At 37.0% G+C, this 15440-nt stretch overlaps 1 protein-coding gene across 1 annotated transcript; it reads right to left on the bottom strand.

Moving 5' to 3' along the window:
* Nucleotides 1–425: 425 nt before the first annotated feature.
* ccdc22 (CCC complex scaffolding subunit CCDC22) lies at nt 426–14395 on the bottom strand. Its single transcript, XM_081349422.1, has 16 exons — nt 13988–14395; nt 13667–13844; nt 13159–13291; nt 10537–10643; nt 9978–10062; nt 9621–9790; nt 8088–8300; nt 6486–6677; nt 6165–6284; nt 5878–5994; nt 3954–4055; nt 3400–3507; nt 3176–3271; nt 2625–2684; nt 2228–2302; nt 426–2112 (listed from the first exon to the last, which is right to left on the bottom strand). The coding sequence occupies exons 1-16, from the start codon at nt 14035–14037 to the stop codon at nt 1999–2001; spliced, it is 1920 nt and encodes a 639-aa protein (XP_081205548.1). The 5' UTR covers nt 14038–14395; the 3' UTR covers nt 426–1998.
* Nucleotides 14396–15440: the final 1045 nt, after the last annotated feature.

Raw genomic sequence — 15440 nt, 5'->3', positions numbered from 1 at the left:
ATATTCTCGCATGTATGTACATGGTGTGACCAAAGACTGGTTCTGCCTCAAAAACAATATATTTTTTAACCATTCGTGGTCTTGTTCTACGCTCAGCGTGTTTTGTTGCAGACTTCAGGAGTGCGCTGCATTCTAAACAATGAAACAAACAGGACGCATTTAACTAGGGTTTTGTGCAGTAACAAAAATGCTGATGTAATTATCTCCTCTGACCATTATGTCCAACTTTATCCTACTCTCTTATCCTAGCAGATAGGCAAAATTGATTTTTACTTAGGAGCCCATCCGGAATGCACACATTTGTCTTCAATTAGTCGATTTTAGGTGTTTGGAGCAAAGGCACGTTTTACACTTTTGTCTGATCGACAAGTTGTCATAACTTATTTACTGGGCTAATCAGCAAAGAAATATAAAATAAGCAGTGTAGAATGGCCAAAATGTTGCTACTTTATAGCAGTTCTTTTCGGAAATAACTTGCATGTATTCAGATTCATACAGAATTCATTGGAGTATGTTTGGAACAGGGTGTGGCAGAGGCAACAGTTTCGCGAGAGCGTGCTTTGTCACTGTCCCAGAAAAAAATACTAATCAAACTGTATAAACTTAAAACCTTCAAGTACATGTCAGTATATCGTATTTCACTCCAAAATCTAAATGCAATAAATAGATTTTTCCTTTAAGACTGAAGTTATTTTTTAGTTTCCACTATGTTAATTTTTTTTTCATTGACATTATAATCGGGACAATTATATAAACATTTCAAAATAAAAAAACCCGGTTTATTTTCTGTACTTTTTAAAACTATTGTAAGGTTTCATTAAAGCTACATACAGTAGATACATTTTCTTCAAATTGGAGTGAAATGTGACTGGGACGTTTTTGTCAGATTCAATCAGCCGACAATCTCCTCCACCAATAACAACTTGAGGCAAAATGGTGAAATATCAGAACATCATGTTCAAAGACTGAACAGATGTATACAAGTCATGGCCATTACAAAACATTCTTTTCTATATAAATTCGCAATTCCCAAATCGTGCAGCTCAACTCATAATTTCTAATTATTACAGCAAATATCAATCTTTGCCCAAATCAAAAGTCAAAAGGTCAAATCTCTCATTTCAAGAGTCAAAACTTCATTCTCAAAACTATTTTGCCAAAAAAAGGGGGAATTTAAAGACAATAACAACTAGTGGCAAAATGGTGAAATACCAGAACATCATGTTCAGAGATTGAGCAGATGTATACAAGTAATGGTAAATTACAAAACATTCTTTTCCATATAATCTCTAAAATCAAACATTCCATAGATGGCATAAACTTTGAAAACCAGTTTGATTGGGACAATCATCAGTGTTAGTTAATCAGACACTTAAATGTGTTTACACAGCTTTCCTACAGTTAGCCCGACAGAGTACTTTTCTATCACAAAGGTTCAAAGACATTACTTTCAATGACGAGCATTTTAACAGTTCTATGGATCCATCAGAGCCAAACAAACAGATACGATATCAAATTTATGCTTTAATACGAAACAGGCAAGCTGTTAAGTTCGATCAAATAACCTGAATCTTGTAATGTTCATGAGCAGCTCAACCCATATGATGAACAACAATCAGAGGTCACTGTTAACGGACACTTTCATGTACATAATGTGGTTATCACCGTATAACAAAGATGTTGCCTCATCCAGCCGAAGCGACGGTACAGGTCCTTCTCAAATTATTGCAGTCCAAGCTTTTGTTAAAAAACAGAATCTCATCACAATGATCAGAATTAGTTTTAACTAACATTTCTTCAAATTTGTGTCATTTTGATGCAAAAAACTCTTGTGTTCAAACCCTCAGTAAAAGCTGAAAGTTGCTGATGTGATGAGGATTAATTCTGATGGAGGGCTGACGCGGATGAAAGCCAAACTGACGTCTCTCACAGCAGCGTTCATTTCAGCAGGCTGGGTTTTCGCTCTGCAGTACCATCAAACATGGACGGAGAAACACCTCAACCTTCCCGGATCTTCGCAGCAAGGGCAGAGTTTTCCTGACGAATGGCCTTGTAGTCTTCAAGAATCTTCTCTAGATTGCTAACTGTCCTTTTTCCATTCTCTGTCTCAATCTACAAAATCAAGAAACACATTAAACTGATGACACGTTTGAAAAGTGACAGTGAAATGATGTTTGCTTAGTTTTCACAAATGAAAATGCATCTAAAAAATGTGATGGTTTCACACCTGCTCCTCAAGATCTCGGATTTCTCTCATGATGGTTCCTGTGTCCTCAATGGTCTGAATTAGCTGAGTGCAGTTCTGAGAGCACAAAAAAAAAAATACCAATGACATTAACTTCAGTTAAGTTGTGTAGAGCACTAAAGCACTGCTAATGGCCTGAGCTTAAGGAGCACACGCCACCGCATTATGTGCCATTGCTGTCCATAATGTGTTTTGAAGGTACACAAGCTGCTTGTCTTTTGCAGGCCTTGTCACATGAGACAAAAATGTGGTTCAAACACAGTACCTGCATTTCAGGACTAAAGTATATTTTGCTCATTGACAAATATCAAGACCAGTGACAACAAAATATATTTTATCACATTGATTTGTGGATAATATTTGATATGCAGACACATACCTCATGTAAGGCAGCCAAGTACTTGTAAGACTTGCGGACAGATTCATCTTTCTTGGCATCCTGCAGTTTGAAAAGATTTCAGTGTTTTAAAAACAATGAATAAGAATTTATTTTGAAGTAAATTATTTTATTCTGATCATAAAGTGACAGTAAAGAAATTTCAGAACCTGATGTTACAAAATATTACTTTTTTTAAATACTGTTCTTTTAAATTTTCTATTCAAAGAATCCTGAAAGAAATACCACGGTTTCCAAAAAAATAATAAGCAGCACAACTGTCTTCAATACTGATAATAATAAGACATTTTCTTTAGAAACATCTCAGAAATAAACACATTTAAAATATATTCAAATAAAAATAATAGAAAAATTTATAAATTATTATAAATATTTTTTTCTGTATTTTTTATCAAATAAATGCAGCCATGGTGAGCATAAAATACTTCTTTCATGAAAAACATGAAACATTTTTCCAGACCCCAAACTTTTGAACGGTAGTGTATAAATGTTATATGTTATGACTTTTGGACCCCACAATATATAGTACTGACCTTAAACACCAGTTCATCTGTGACAGCAAATGTTCGGTCCAGTTTTCCTGTCAGGCCGTTAATCTCTTTCTGCAAGTCCTTTGTGTCTGACAAAATCTGCAGGGGGTCGAATAATAAGGTCAGAGGTCAAAAGGCTTCTAAAGGCCTGCCAACTTCAAACACGTCATGAACTCAGATGAAGTATTTTATTGAGGGCTAGATAAAGGATCAATTCCAACAAAGACCTTAGTGATTTCCTCCTTCTGTTTCTTTATGTTGCCTACAATCTCCAAGATCCTCATGGTATAGGCTGAGCGAGACACATCTTTAGACAGTGTTTCATACTCGGTTAGCTGTGGAAAAACATTAGGATGGGGAGTACGCAAACATGCTGCATGTTAAACCAACAAACAGAAGATTATAAAACAAAACTAACACTTAAATGCTTTCTCTGACCATATCCTAACCATGTGTACATTTGTTTGTCCAATTGGAACATATTTGATGTTTAATAAATAATAATGTAATGCAGCTGCAGCTTATTATATACACAGTTTAAATACAGTTCAATATACAAAGTTTCCAATGGGGTGAGGTTACACAGCTGATATAAAGATGCTGATATGCAGAAGATATAAAACCAAGTGGTGGTTGATGTGGATAAAACTTCATGTCCATGGGACAGATGGCATGCAACACTCAGTTTTTGTTCTTTGACTGGTTAGGACATGGTGTAGTGCTAAATGTATTTTCTGGATGACTAAAAAGCAAGGAGAGGGGTGATAAAATGAAAACGTACCAGCTGCTTGTACAGACTTTCCTTCTTTTTGGCCTCCTCAGCAGACTGTCTGATTTTGTCATGCAGGTCTTTGATCTCTGACAGCTTCCTGGAGGACTCAGACTAAGCGAAAGTTTACATAACCGGTCACTTTGTGAAAGCAAAAAATGCTGTCAAAATCTAATATAGGGTTGCATGATTAATGGTAACATCGCGATATGGGTTAGTGCTATTATCAAAAAAGGCTGCGATTTAATTACATAAATATATGTGCTGTGCGTTTCAGAGTGAAACGTGACACTGTGTTCTTTTGCATCTGAGCAGCTGATGACCCAGTTTTCAGTGTCTCTAAACAGGTCATGTTGTCAGTTTGTGTGGATTTTATGCACCACATCATAAATATCTTCATGTGTTCTGATTTTGGCTCACTTATAACGTATTTTGGAAATGAAACTTGCACCACCCAACATCACAAACTTGTAAGAGTTTATAAACCGGCTGTTGTTAACAAAATCTTAAAGGGTCAGTTTACCCAAAAATGATTCCCATAATTTACTCATCCTAAGGTGTACATGACTTTCTTCTTTTAGCCAAACACAATCGGAGTTATATTTAAAAAATATCCTGGCTATTCCAAGCTTTATAATGGGAATGAATAGTAACTGAGATTTTGAAGCCCAAAAAGCACATCCATCCATCCATCATAAAAGTAATCCATATGGTTCCAGGAGGTTAATAAAGGCCTTGTGAAGCGAAGCGCTTTGTAAGAAAAATATCCGTATTTATGACTTTATAAACTATAATCACTGGCTTTCTGAACAGCCTTAAGCGAGTTTAGTTCCAGTGGAAAAGTGACCTCTGACCTGACGCATGACGAATTGACGAACGCTGAAGTGCAGAGGATAGAGCAAAACAAAACAACAGTCACAAATTAGAAGTCTAAAACGAGACTTTTTAAAGAGAAATGTCGGAGGAATTCAATAAAAGAGAAAAGGAGTTTGAGTTTGTTGCCCAGCCCTATTTGATTAAACCACACGCGTTCAAGCTTACGCTACTCCTACGTCATGGATCGGGTCACTCTTCCACCGGAAATCAACTCATGCACGGTCGTTACCGGAAGCAAGTAATTATACTTATAAAGTTATTAATATGGATATTTTTCTTAGAAGAATGCATTGCTTCCCTTCAGAAGGCCTTTATTAACCCCCTGGAACCGTGTGATGGATTACTTTTATGATGGATATGCTTTTTTGGGCTTTAAAATATTAGTTACAATTCGCTCCCATTATAAAGCTAGGAAGAGCCAGGATATTTTTTTTTTAAGTATGACGCTGTGTTTGGCTCAAAGAAGAAAGTCATATACACCTAGGATGGCTTGAGGGCAAGTAAATTATGGGATAATTTTAATTTTTGGGTGAACTAACACTTTAATGGTTTAATATTTGAAAATTAAGAAATTAAGACAGCCAAAAATAAATGTTAAAAATGTACAGCAAAAAAAAAATATTACTAATTCTCAATATTAAAAAAATCTGACACCTATATAATACAATAGCAATATTTATTATTTTTAATCTTTCTATTACTAAATAATAATAATCATAATAAAATAATTATAATTACTATAGTCATTTATATATAATTACAACATTTTGGGCCAAACTGTGCAGCCCTACAAACAAGATAGAGATAAAAACACATTTTATATCCTAATTGCAGTTTTTTATCAGAAAAATCGCTTTTCCCCCATAATGTGCAGCCCTACTCATAAATTCTCATTATTACACTTATGCAGGATCAATTAATTAGCCTGTTATTAATCAGGGATAATTAACTGAAATGATTAATATCTACATATCTGGCTGTTTAGACAGGAGTGCATGTAAGACTTTGACGAGTGTAGATGCTATAACGCTGTAGAACACATCAGGGTAACACAAAGTACCTCTCTGTTGCTGCACAGCTCTTTTAGTCTGCGGTGCTCATCAATCAACGGGACTCTGTGTTTCTCCCACTGAGAGGCCAAATGAACCACTCGTTTAGAGCTGGCCTCTACCACAGTCTACCAAACACAAACACACAGGACAAACGAAAAGAAACATGTCATTACACGTCATCACAGGCTAATTACATACGATTTCCTTCTGTTTGCACTGTCCTGTTATTCCCATTGCTTTTGGTCATGAAGTCAGAGGGGGTGGTACAGGTTTGTAAGTAGTGTAACTGGTCTACCTGTAACTTGAGCAGGTTGTTTTCAGCGTCAGGCAGTAGGTCAATGGTCTGTCTCTTCATTTTGACCGAATTCTCCTTCTCGGCATTACTCATTTCTTTCTGTTGCAGCTCATCTGACACCTGCAGACATTAATGGGAAGGAAAAAGAGACATATCAATTATTTAAAAAAAAAAACTGCTTAACTTTTTTCCCAATTCATTTTCGAAATCTGAGAAATATTTCCCCATATTATTACCGTTGCATCACTATTTATGTGATACAATATATGTAATGTGATATAATGTCAGCATCCCATTTCATATTATCTGATTGGTCATTACCTGCTGGATGGACACAGTGAGCTGCTTAATGTCTCCGCCCACTTCTTCCATTTGGACTGACAATTGCTGCAACTGTTGCTGCAGAGCCGAAAGTTCTGCTTCCTGCTGGGCCTTTAGGTCCTCCTCTGATTGGTGAGAGCTGGGTAATGCACTTGCTGCTGCTGCCATCTGCTGGGCTGCTTTCTCAGGTTCCTAAAAAATAATTGGTCTTATACTTTAATTTGGCTTTTTAGTTAAGAGCCTAAACATTTCAAGATGGATCTCCAAGTAAACACAATTAACTGGATAAAATATCTAAACTTAACTTTTGGTAATAGTTTTAATAATGACAAAAATAACTTGAAGTTATTCAAGCAGATATTGACGAATACTGATCTTTTGTACTTTTTGTACAAAAAGGGTCCAATAACAAGTACGCACATTTAATAACTGTTTACTAACAATCATAAGACTGCAGCAATTAAATCATAATAAACATTATGAATAACTATATAATTGATAAATATAATAATAATTTTGGGTTTATGAATTGTTTTAAAAAAAACTGTATCATAGCCCATTAGTCAACATAATACACATTATGAATATATTATTACTATATAACCGTTTATAATAATAATAATAATTTTGTGTTTTTAAAGGTTAATCTATTATTTATAAAGCTGTATTATAGTCCATTAGAATAATCATACAACCTAAGAAAGGTTAGTCACAGACCAATTACAGAGTCCTACTGGGAAAGCATATTATCAGAACTATAACTACTGTGTTTGTCTCAGCCTAAATTACATGACAGCCTTCTGAGGCCTAGTCCACACAAATACATTTTCGTATTTTTAGTCATGTGACACATATTGAACCAAAAGATTTATACCGCTATTGTGCCTGTTATGTGCTATTCACTTTCAGTGTTGCTAAATATATATGATACTTTGTACACTCATACTGCAGTCCTGCAAAGATGACAGAAACTTCACTCGCAATTGTTGTCCTGCAGCAAGAGAACATATAATGGTTACTGAGAGCGACCTGTGAATGTAAGATATTTTCTAAATAAAATGATCCTACCTGAAGAATATCATGAGAACTTTATTATGTCTCTTCTGTCTGTATCGTCTCAGTGAGCTTTTATGAGGTTTAATGCATGTGCATGCATTTAGCGTTTTCCGATGTTTCTGTGTGGACAAGAAACTTTTGGAAAAAGCATGAAAATGCTAGAGTGGACGGAGAGCGTTTTGAAATGAAAATTTACCGGATTAATGTAGACGTAGCCTGACAGGCCGCAATTTTTAGCGCGTTTTTACTGCAACCCATCTAAAGTCAGTCAGTACACAAAATGACATCATGCATCAGCACTCTACTCCTCATTTAACACGAAATATTTTAGACGAATATTTCTCTTGGCACATATTTCTGGTACATTTCCATGTCTGGCAAGCTGCATTTTAAGATAATCTTGTTAGTAACACACAGTCATGACACTATTTTCCACGACATGTACTAAATTTTCCATGACTGAAAAACAGCATTAGAAATGTCAAGGTTTTCCAGTGTGTGGGATCCCTGGCACATCAGTTTGAGTAAACAATCTCTGACAGGTACCTGTGTAAAGGTGAATTTCTCTGTATGGGTGAAGCGTGTGCCTTTGGTCAGCACATCTCCCCCAGTGGAGACACCACCGAATGACAGCAGAAGCTCAGCAAGGTCAGAAGTCGAGCGTGTGGCTCCGTGTGCGTCAGGTCGAGGCTGAGCTGCCGCTCTTAGCTGCTCCTCGATCCGCTTCTGCAGTCGAGCTTTTTTCCTGGATCTGTACTCCTGAAGAGACAAGATAACAAGAGTGAGTTAAGCAAACTGAGAACAAGGAATCAAAATGATTAAATAAATCAAAATCTCCAGTAAGAGACTTTAAAAATCACTATTCACTAATGAAATCATTAACATAATTATATCTCTTTGGTTGAATATTACAGTTTATTTAGAAAATCATGACCATTTAAATAAACTCTAAATCTTAAATATTCTGTGGTTATTTTCAGACCCAAAACTATTCTCAAAGCACTGCCGATAAAAGAGAGAACAGAAATAAGTTACAAATGCCGATTAAGCCTTGTGATTTAGAAATAAAATACGTGCCGGACCCTTGGAGAACTTCCTGGGGTCAGACAATAGGCCAGTGTGTATGTTGGAGGGCAGATGAGGTGAGAATGTGGAACTAAGATGTGAGAGGGCAGCGGTACAGTCACAGGACACATACATGCTAAATGTCACACTTGTGTGAAAGACATCTCTGTGTTCCATCCTCATGTTGATACATGCCTTTAGCACAGAGACTCCATCAAGGAAAGCAGGGCGGCAGCAAAAATATTTACATGTTAATGTTATTGTTGTTATCAAGACAGGGAACCTAGACATCGTGCTAAAGAGATGTCATGCTGAGGCTATAAAAAAGGCTCTCTGTATGAGTACACTGAGCTGAATTTAATTGAAATGCCTGACAATTTTACCCTTTTGTTGTTCCAAACCTTCTTTTTTTTAAGAATATCTGTTAATTTTTCAATATAAGGAAAGTGAATGAAGAGTGGAGCTCTCAAGGTTTAAAAAAAAAAAAAACATCATACAAAAGCTTTCTGTGAGGAACTAACAGCCGTGAATGAATCATTCAAACCTTTTCAAACCATTCTTTTATGATTAAACTTAAACAAATCGTTCATTCACAAATCAACATTGTTAAAGAAAACTAAAACTAATAAAAAAGTTTGGTAATTGAAATAAAGTGTCAATTTTAAACCTAAAAAATATTGCAATTTACAAATGTTGTCTTAGCAAGTAACTGAAATTAAAATTAAAGACATTTAAAAATATAAAAATGATAAAGACAACAGCTCATAGTAAAATTTATATAAAATAAACAAAAATTAAAATGAACACCAAAAAATAAACAAATTAAAACGATTCATAAAATACAATAATAGTATATAAATAAATAAAAAAACACTGATGAACGCGTCAACGCGAACGACATGGATACCTAGGACGGATGTCAAAATTATCACTGAACAACAACTTATATAATAATGACAGAATTTAAATTTTTGGCCAAACTCTCTCTTTAAACATGAAGGGAAGCAGAATAACCTCAGGTGTAAGTCTTGAAAGGAGGCCTTGGCTGTTCCATTCACTCTCCCACTCCTGAGCGGCACTAAGTTCAGAGATGTGGTTCTCCAGGAGGGACGCTGGCACTGAGGCATGCTGGGAAGGTTGGGAGGTCACAGGCAGCAAATAATTCCTCCAGTATTCTTGCACATCTGAGAGAATTCACAAAGAAACATCAAAGACAATGTTAGCTGAATGAGTCATAAGAGGTAAAATCATTTTGTCAAATTCCTTAAAGGTGTAGTCACACTTCTGGGGCAAGTGGCAACAAGGGCAATACCACAATGTATAAGACATATCACAGCAAACCCAGGGTTAAATAAGAGAAACTGAGCATGCCTTTAGTCTGTTTCCTGGAAGAGAGCTTCACTGAATATGGCAGGCTCAGGGGCTGGGCGTGGAAACTGTGACATGGGCCGGAACTCTGAAATTACATTCACACACATTTGTCAGGTAGTTAGGCAGCATGGAAGCAGTTTCACCTCTATAACTGTACATAATGTATCATGGCAATATAGTATAAATTCTTCAACCATATGATATGAATATTTGTATAGTTACTAGAGTAACACACCAAGGAACAATATATTATAAGCATGCGCTGCAGTTATGTTGTCTGCCCCTTTAAATCCAGGTGCTCTTTAAAGAAGGATGGATTATGAATGGCAGTCAATGTTTTTATCGTTTATCATCTGGAAAAATTTGATGTGAAACTTGATTCTAATGATGTTTCTTTGTATCGTTATAATTGTGGTGTGGACTCTACTGTTCTTTTACATTTAGAACCACATCTTAATCGCTATAGTTATCATCCTTAGTGTGAACAGGCTTTTAATGTATTTCAAATCTAGAGTGCTGCATAAGCCTGGGATTTCAAGGTGTAGGCATGTTGTGGTACCTGTGTTTTACGATGAATGGGGAGTCTACAGGACGGAGGAAGCCAAGGCACTGACAACTGCGCTCTAATTTGGGCAGCAATTGCTCTTTGCAACAGCGCAGACTTCCCTAAGAGAGGAGATATAAATGTAGACGACAATCAGACTATTCTGAGAAACTAGCCTCATCAACAATTTTCATTTAATCCAGTAATCAGGAACAACATGTGATGCCAAAATGGCAAGGAAACACACAAAAAAAAATGTTTGCGATAGTGAGTCTGAACCAGTCTGCATGCATTCCCACTGAGTTTATGATTGAGTTAATATGCTATTACCTGAAGTTGACTGGATGCTTTCCAAGATAATAAAACATTTTAATGCAATTCTTATGCAATCAAGAGTGTTAAATGAATGAATGTAGGAGAACTGAGGGAGAAAATAAATAATTTCTAGTTTTATTGAAGAAAGCTGGGTATAATCAGCACTTTAAGCTGTTAGATTAACACCCTAGCCTAGTTAATTACATTACCCTTTGATCCCAGCATGAAGAACACAGCCCAACCACAACTTCAATATTATTACACAGCCAGAAACTCATCTGGTGTTGAAAAGTCTACAAAAAAAACGTTGAGTCAAACCAGTTTTAATATAAGGTGAATCATTGCAAATCACTATTACGTCATTCATTATTGTGAGGGAATGATAATGAATGCGGATTGAAAGATACTTCAAAGAAAGGTTGGTATTTATGAAGGTCTGTGTTACAGATTTCTCAGAACTCAAAATTGCACAACATTAACTTGGAATTCTGAGAAATAAAGTCAGAATTGTGAGATAAAAGAGTCGCAATTACCTTTTTTTTTATTCTGTGGAGAAAACGGGCTACCATACTTTCAGAGAAAGAACTAGTCGCTAGATTTCAGTTTTACCATCTGTATTGCAACTGGTTGTTAAAGTCGCAATGAAACGCAAGTAGTGACTGATCATTTATTCAGCATGGTTGGTGATACATCGAAGTGAAACTTGGATAAAATGCAATTATCGAAAAACATATAGGATGGGGACTTGGTTCTATTCGTTGGTTGTTGGTTGGATGGAGGCAGATCTGAATGCAAGCTTAAAGGCAGGGTAGGCGATTTGTTTCAGAATTTTTTTTTTGTTATGCTGGTTGAAAGTCTCTTTACATCCTGATAGCAATCACTAAGATCAGTGGTCTAAATGTATTTAAATGTTCATCCAGTCGACAAAAGCACAATGTCCTACCTGCCTGTCAATGTATGTATTTCCATACCTTCGCGCACCATGCTCACGCAGACATCACACGTCATCAGCGTGTTTCATGCTATGCGTAGTTAGACACACGTCAGTCACCGAGCACCACAACCAAAACAGCAGCCACCTACAGTTCCTCCTGAACCAAAACAACGAGCTTATGCTGTGTTCACGCCATAACTACTGTAATTTGGAAGAGATGGAAACCTGTGACATTATACTCTGAGTGGCTCATGACTTGAATTTATACGTTACAATGGTAACACTATCAACCCCGAAATTGCAGCAGTCAGGTGATATAGGTCAGTACTTTAAGTTGTTTATGTTCATTATTATTGTAATGTTATGTGCTTTGAGTCATGAGGTAGTTTAAAGCCGTCTCCCATCTCGTGACGCTTTGCCAACTCTGCTGTGATTACTGTGATCTGCGATTACACGCAATACAGGGAGCTTTTCCCTCACCACTAACGTGCTGCTTTAGCAAGGCTCTGTGAAAAAGTTTCAGCTTTTATTTTTTTATTTTACCCCCCCGAAGAATATATCACGGGTTCATCAAGTTCGTTGAAATGATCCATCCTCGATCACTTTTAGTCAGCTTTGACGAAACACGAGCGCATCTTTTCGAAGAGGCTAACAGCCTTGTCACCTGACCTGAATACTGTACGCTGATTCGCTAAAACGGACTTATCAGGTTGTGTTCACAAACAACAAGGGTGCTTGTCGCTTTCTGCTGTAAAACACAAACTTGCGATGCCTTGACAGTGGACAATTCCGGCTTTTTGTGACAAAACTTGTTTAGGGTTCAGTCAATCTTGTCAGGCGTCTATTTCAGCTGAGAAAATTAACGTTATAAAGACACACCGGCAAGTATGGTGAGTAAACAAAAATGCGTGCTTTGGCGGAAATGCGTAGATGGACATTACGTGAGGATGTGGAGAGTGTCAAAATAAAGGTACTGTATATCAATATTTTACGTGTGGCATCGATGCATCGTATCATTAGACGTTTGATCAATGCATCGATCCATATCGATGCATTGTTACACCCCTAGTGCGTTCATGTGTTTTAAAGGCGCCGTGGCTTTGGAGACGCTCTGAAGGGAGGGTGGGATCTCATGTTTTCAAAGCTAGGTTGCTATTGCTAGCCACTCCGAAAATTGCCTACCCTACCTTTAAGGCTGAATTTAAGAAAGGGGCCGGGTTTAAGTGGACTAAATAATTGGAGAAATCCAGCACACGTCACCAGATAGAAGTTTGTTGTTTCACCGGAGTTCAAAATAAATAGGGTGAATCTTCATTTCATGCAGAGTATAATATCAATAACAAGCATTTGCCAAATACATAAATGAAAAAATCAGTAGTCAAACATACCTGCAGGCTGGTCAGAGGCCTCTGCACTCTCTCTGGGCAGCTTTTCAACCAGAAACATGAACAGAGAGCGAATCTCTGGTTCATTGCTGTAGAGAAATGTCTGGTAGCCAATTTCCCCTTTAAAGCCCACATCCTAAACATATATAACAACATATATAATAACTGCGAAAAAAGATTAATTACTGATGATATTACAATAATAAAAAATATTTTGATTAATGCAATAGTGGAAGATCAATTGCAGAGAAACGTCTGCGGTATAGGCTATATTGTCTGCAGTAATAGGACCCATATATTCTTCATGAAAAACTTTAGTCATAATTTATATACAAGGTATAATTGTCCACACTGTAACACATTTATTCAAACTTTTTAAAAAACAAAAGTGCTTATTCATCACCAGTAATGCATTTTCACTGGTCATCATCAGCTGACTCAGTCAGTTGAGAGGGGTCAGGTCAAGTTAAGTTTAGCAGGCAGAAGCACGTCCAGCCACCGTGTCTCTCACCTGACAGGCCTGTGCCAGGCTCATGCCCAGTCTGAAGCGGGCAGACATGCCAGGGGGGAGCGAGTGGGACAATCCATTGCCCAGCGCAGGGTCGATCACACGCAGGCATCTCACCACCGCCTCCACAATCAGCTCACTGGTGAACTGCTTCACACTCTGTACATCCTCATCAATGTCGCTGGAAGATGATAAGGTGAAAATAACAACCACACAGACATGGACATAAGATAAGTTTGGCTTGAACCAAGATGCACATCACTCCAAAGAGGGAGGAAATGACTTGTCACAACTGAAGAGACCTGTTAGATTTCGGATACTTACGTGCCCGCTTGTCTCAGAGAGTGAATTAAAATCCTATCGACTTCTTCCATCACGGAACGAGATCAGATATAGCTGTTCGACTGTCTTCCGTAACAATATTAAAGGCAAATGAATATCAGAAGGGCTTCAGCTAACCCTCAGCATCGCCTTCAGTACAGCCTGTGCAGGGCTGCTAACCAGGACGACAGTTCGGTTGCCATGGTTACATTTCAAAACGCAGCTTCAAATGAACCGTAAAGAGCTATTTACCACATCCTCCAACAAAACGGCGTACCAAAATAACAGCTTTTTTCATACAGTCTCTTCAAAATCAGCTTTTTCTGGAGAGGAAGTCATTACCTAGGAGTGTCCGACGCAGTGTATCATGGGGCATGAAGTTTTAGACATTTGACACATCCATACTGAACTACTCATATAAAACTCAAGTTCCCGACATTCACAGCGCGTTCAGGTCTCGTGACGAGACCGACGCGTAAGCACGTGCGCTGAAATGTTTTTGTAGGCTTGAGAGAAAATCCGATGATTATGACTTTATTATTATTATTAGCTGATTATATTGAGCTGAATTCATCTGTCGTCAATATTATTACGACTGAATTTCAATAGTTGTCTATATATTCCTTAAACTCGACACGAATAAATTAGTAGCCTATTTACAGCCTACAGACTTCAGTTAGCCTAATCCTCAGAGATCTAAGCATTTTGTTTTTTCCCTCCCTAAAATCTTTTTCAATATACAACAGGTTATTAAAATCTATGATATATTAGGCAACATCAAAATAATTTACAGTATCCATTTCCTTTTAGCCTATATACTTAACTGAATTGTTTCCATTCAAATGGTCCATCTTTTTGACCTAAAGAGGAAAAAGTAATCTATTTTGATTTGCAAAAGATAACACACCCACAAAAGACAATGAAGAAAGTCTGACATTATTCCCGATGAAAAAGCTTTAAATAACATTCTGAAGCCCAATGATATTTTTGTGTGCCCACTATCAAAATGTGAGTATTTTTATTTACTTAAAATCTTGCCTCTAGGCCACAGTCCTCAAATTTCATTTGCATGCATATTGAAACATGATGTATGGTGATTAGTCATGTGACATAAGAACCCAAACATATTTGAAACAATGCATTCACAGCATATTTGAAAATGTGCATATGCAAATGCAATTTGAGAGTTACTGTTTCAGCTAATACAATCTTAACCTTTGCTGCATTGCCATTAAAGCAACACTAAGTAACATTTTTTACCTTGAAATAATGTTTTCAAAATGGTTTCAGTGGATCATCAAGTCGTAACAGGGTGAAAGGCACTTCTGGATTCGCTTTGCAGCCCTATATCTGCTATAACCGTGCTATGCAAGTTTGCCAAACCGTGTCGCGTTTCTGTACTTCGAATGAGACATAAGAAAACTACAAATTTGACTTGCTTTACGTCAAGCGTTAC

The sequence above is a fragment of the Scardinius erythrophthalmus genome (assembly GCF_964197995.2).
Source record: "Scardinius erythrophthalmus genome assembly, chromosome: 20".
NCBI classification, from domain to species: Eukaryota; Metazoa; Chordata; class Actinopteri; order Cypriniformes; family Leuciscidae; genus Scardinius; species Scardinius erythrophthalmus.
The sequence above is the reverse complement of the archived record's forward strand: the minus strand, read 5'-3'. Positions and strand labels throughout refer to the sequence as shown.

Excerpts from the sequence above, each read along its gene's own strand:
- ccdc22 (XM_081349422.1), bottom strand. The coding sequence starts at position 14,037 with ATGGAAGAAGTCGATAGGATTTTAATTCACTCTCTGAGACAAGCGGGC. Across the intron at positions 10,063-10,536 it reads CCATTCATCGTAAAACACAG|AGTTCCGGCCCATGTCACAG; the intron begins GTACCACAACAT and ends ATGTAATTTCAG. Across the intron at positions 2,113-2,227 it reads TCCGAGATCTTGAGGAGCAG|ATTGAGACAGAGAATGGAAA; the intron begins GTGTGAAACCAT and ends TTGATTTTGTAG.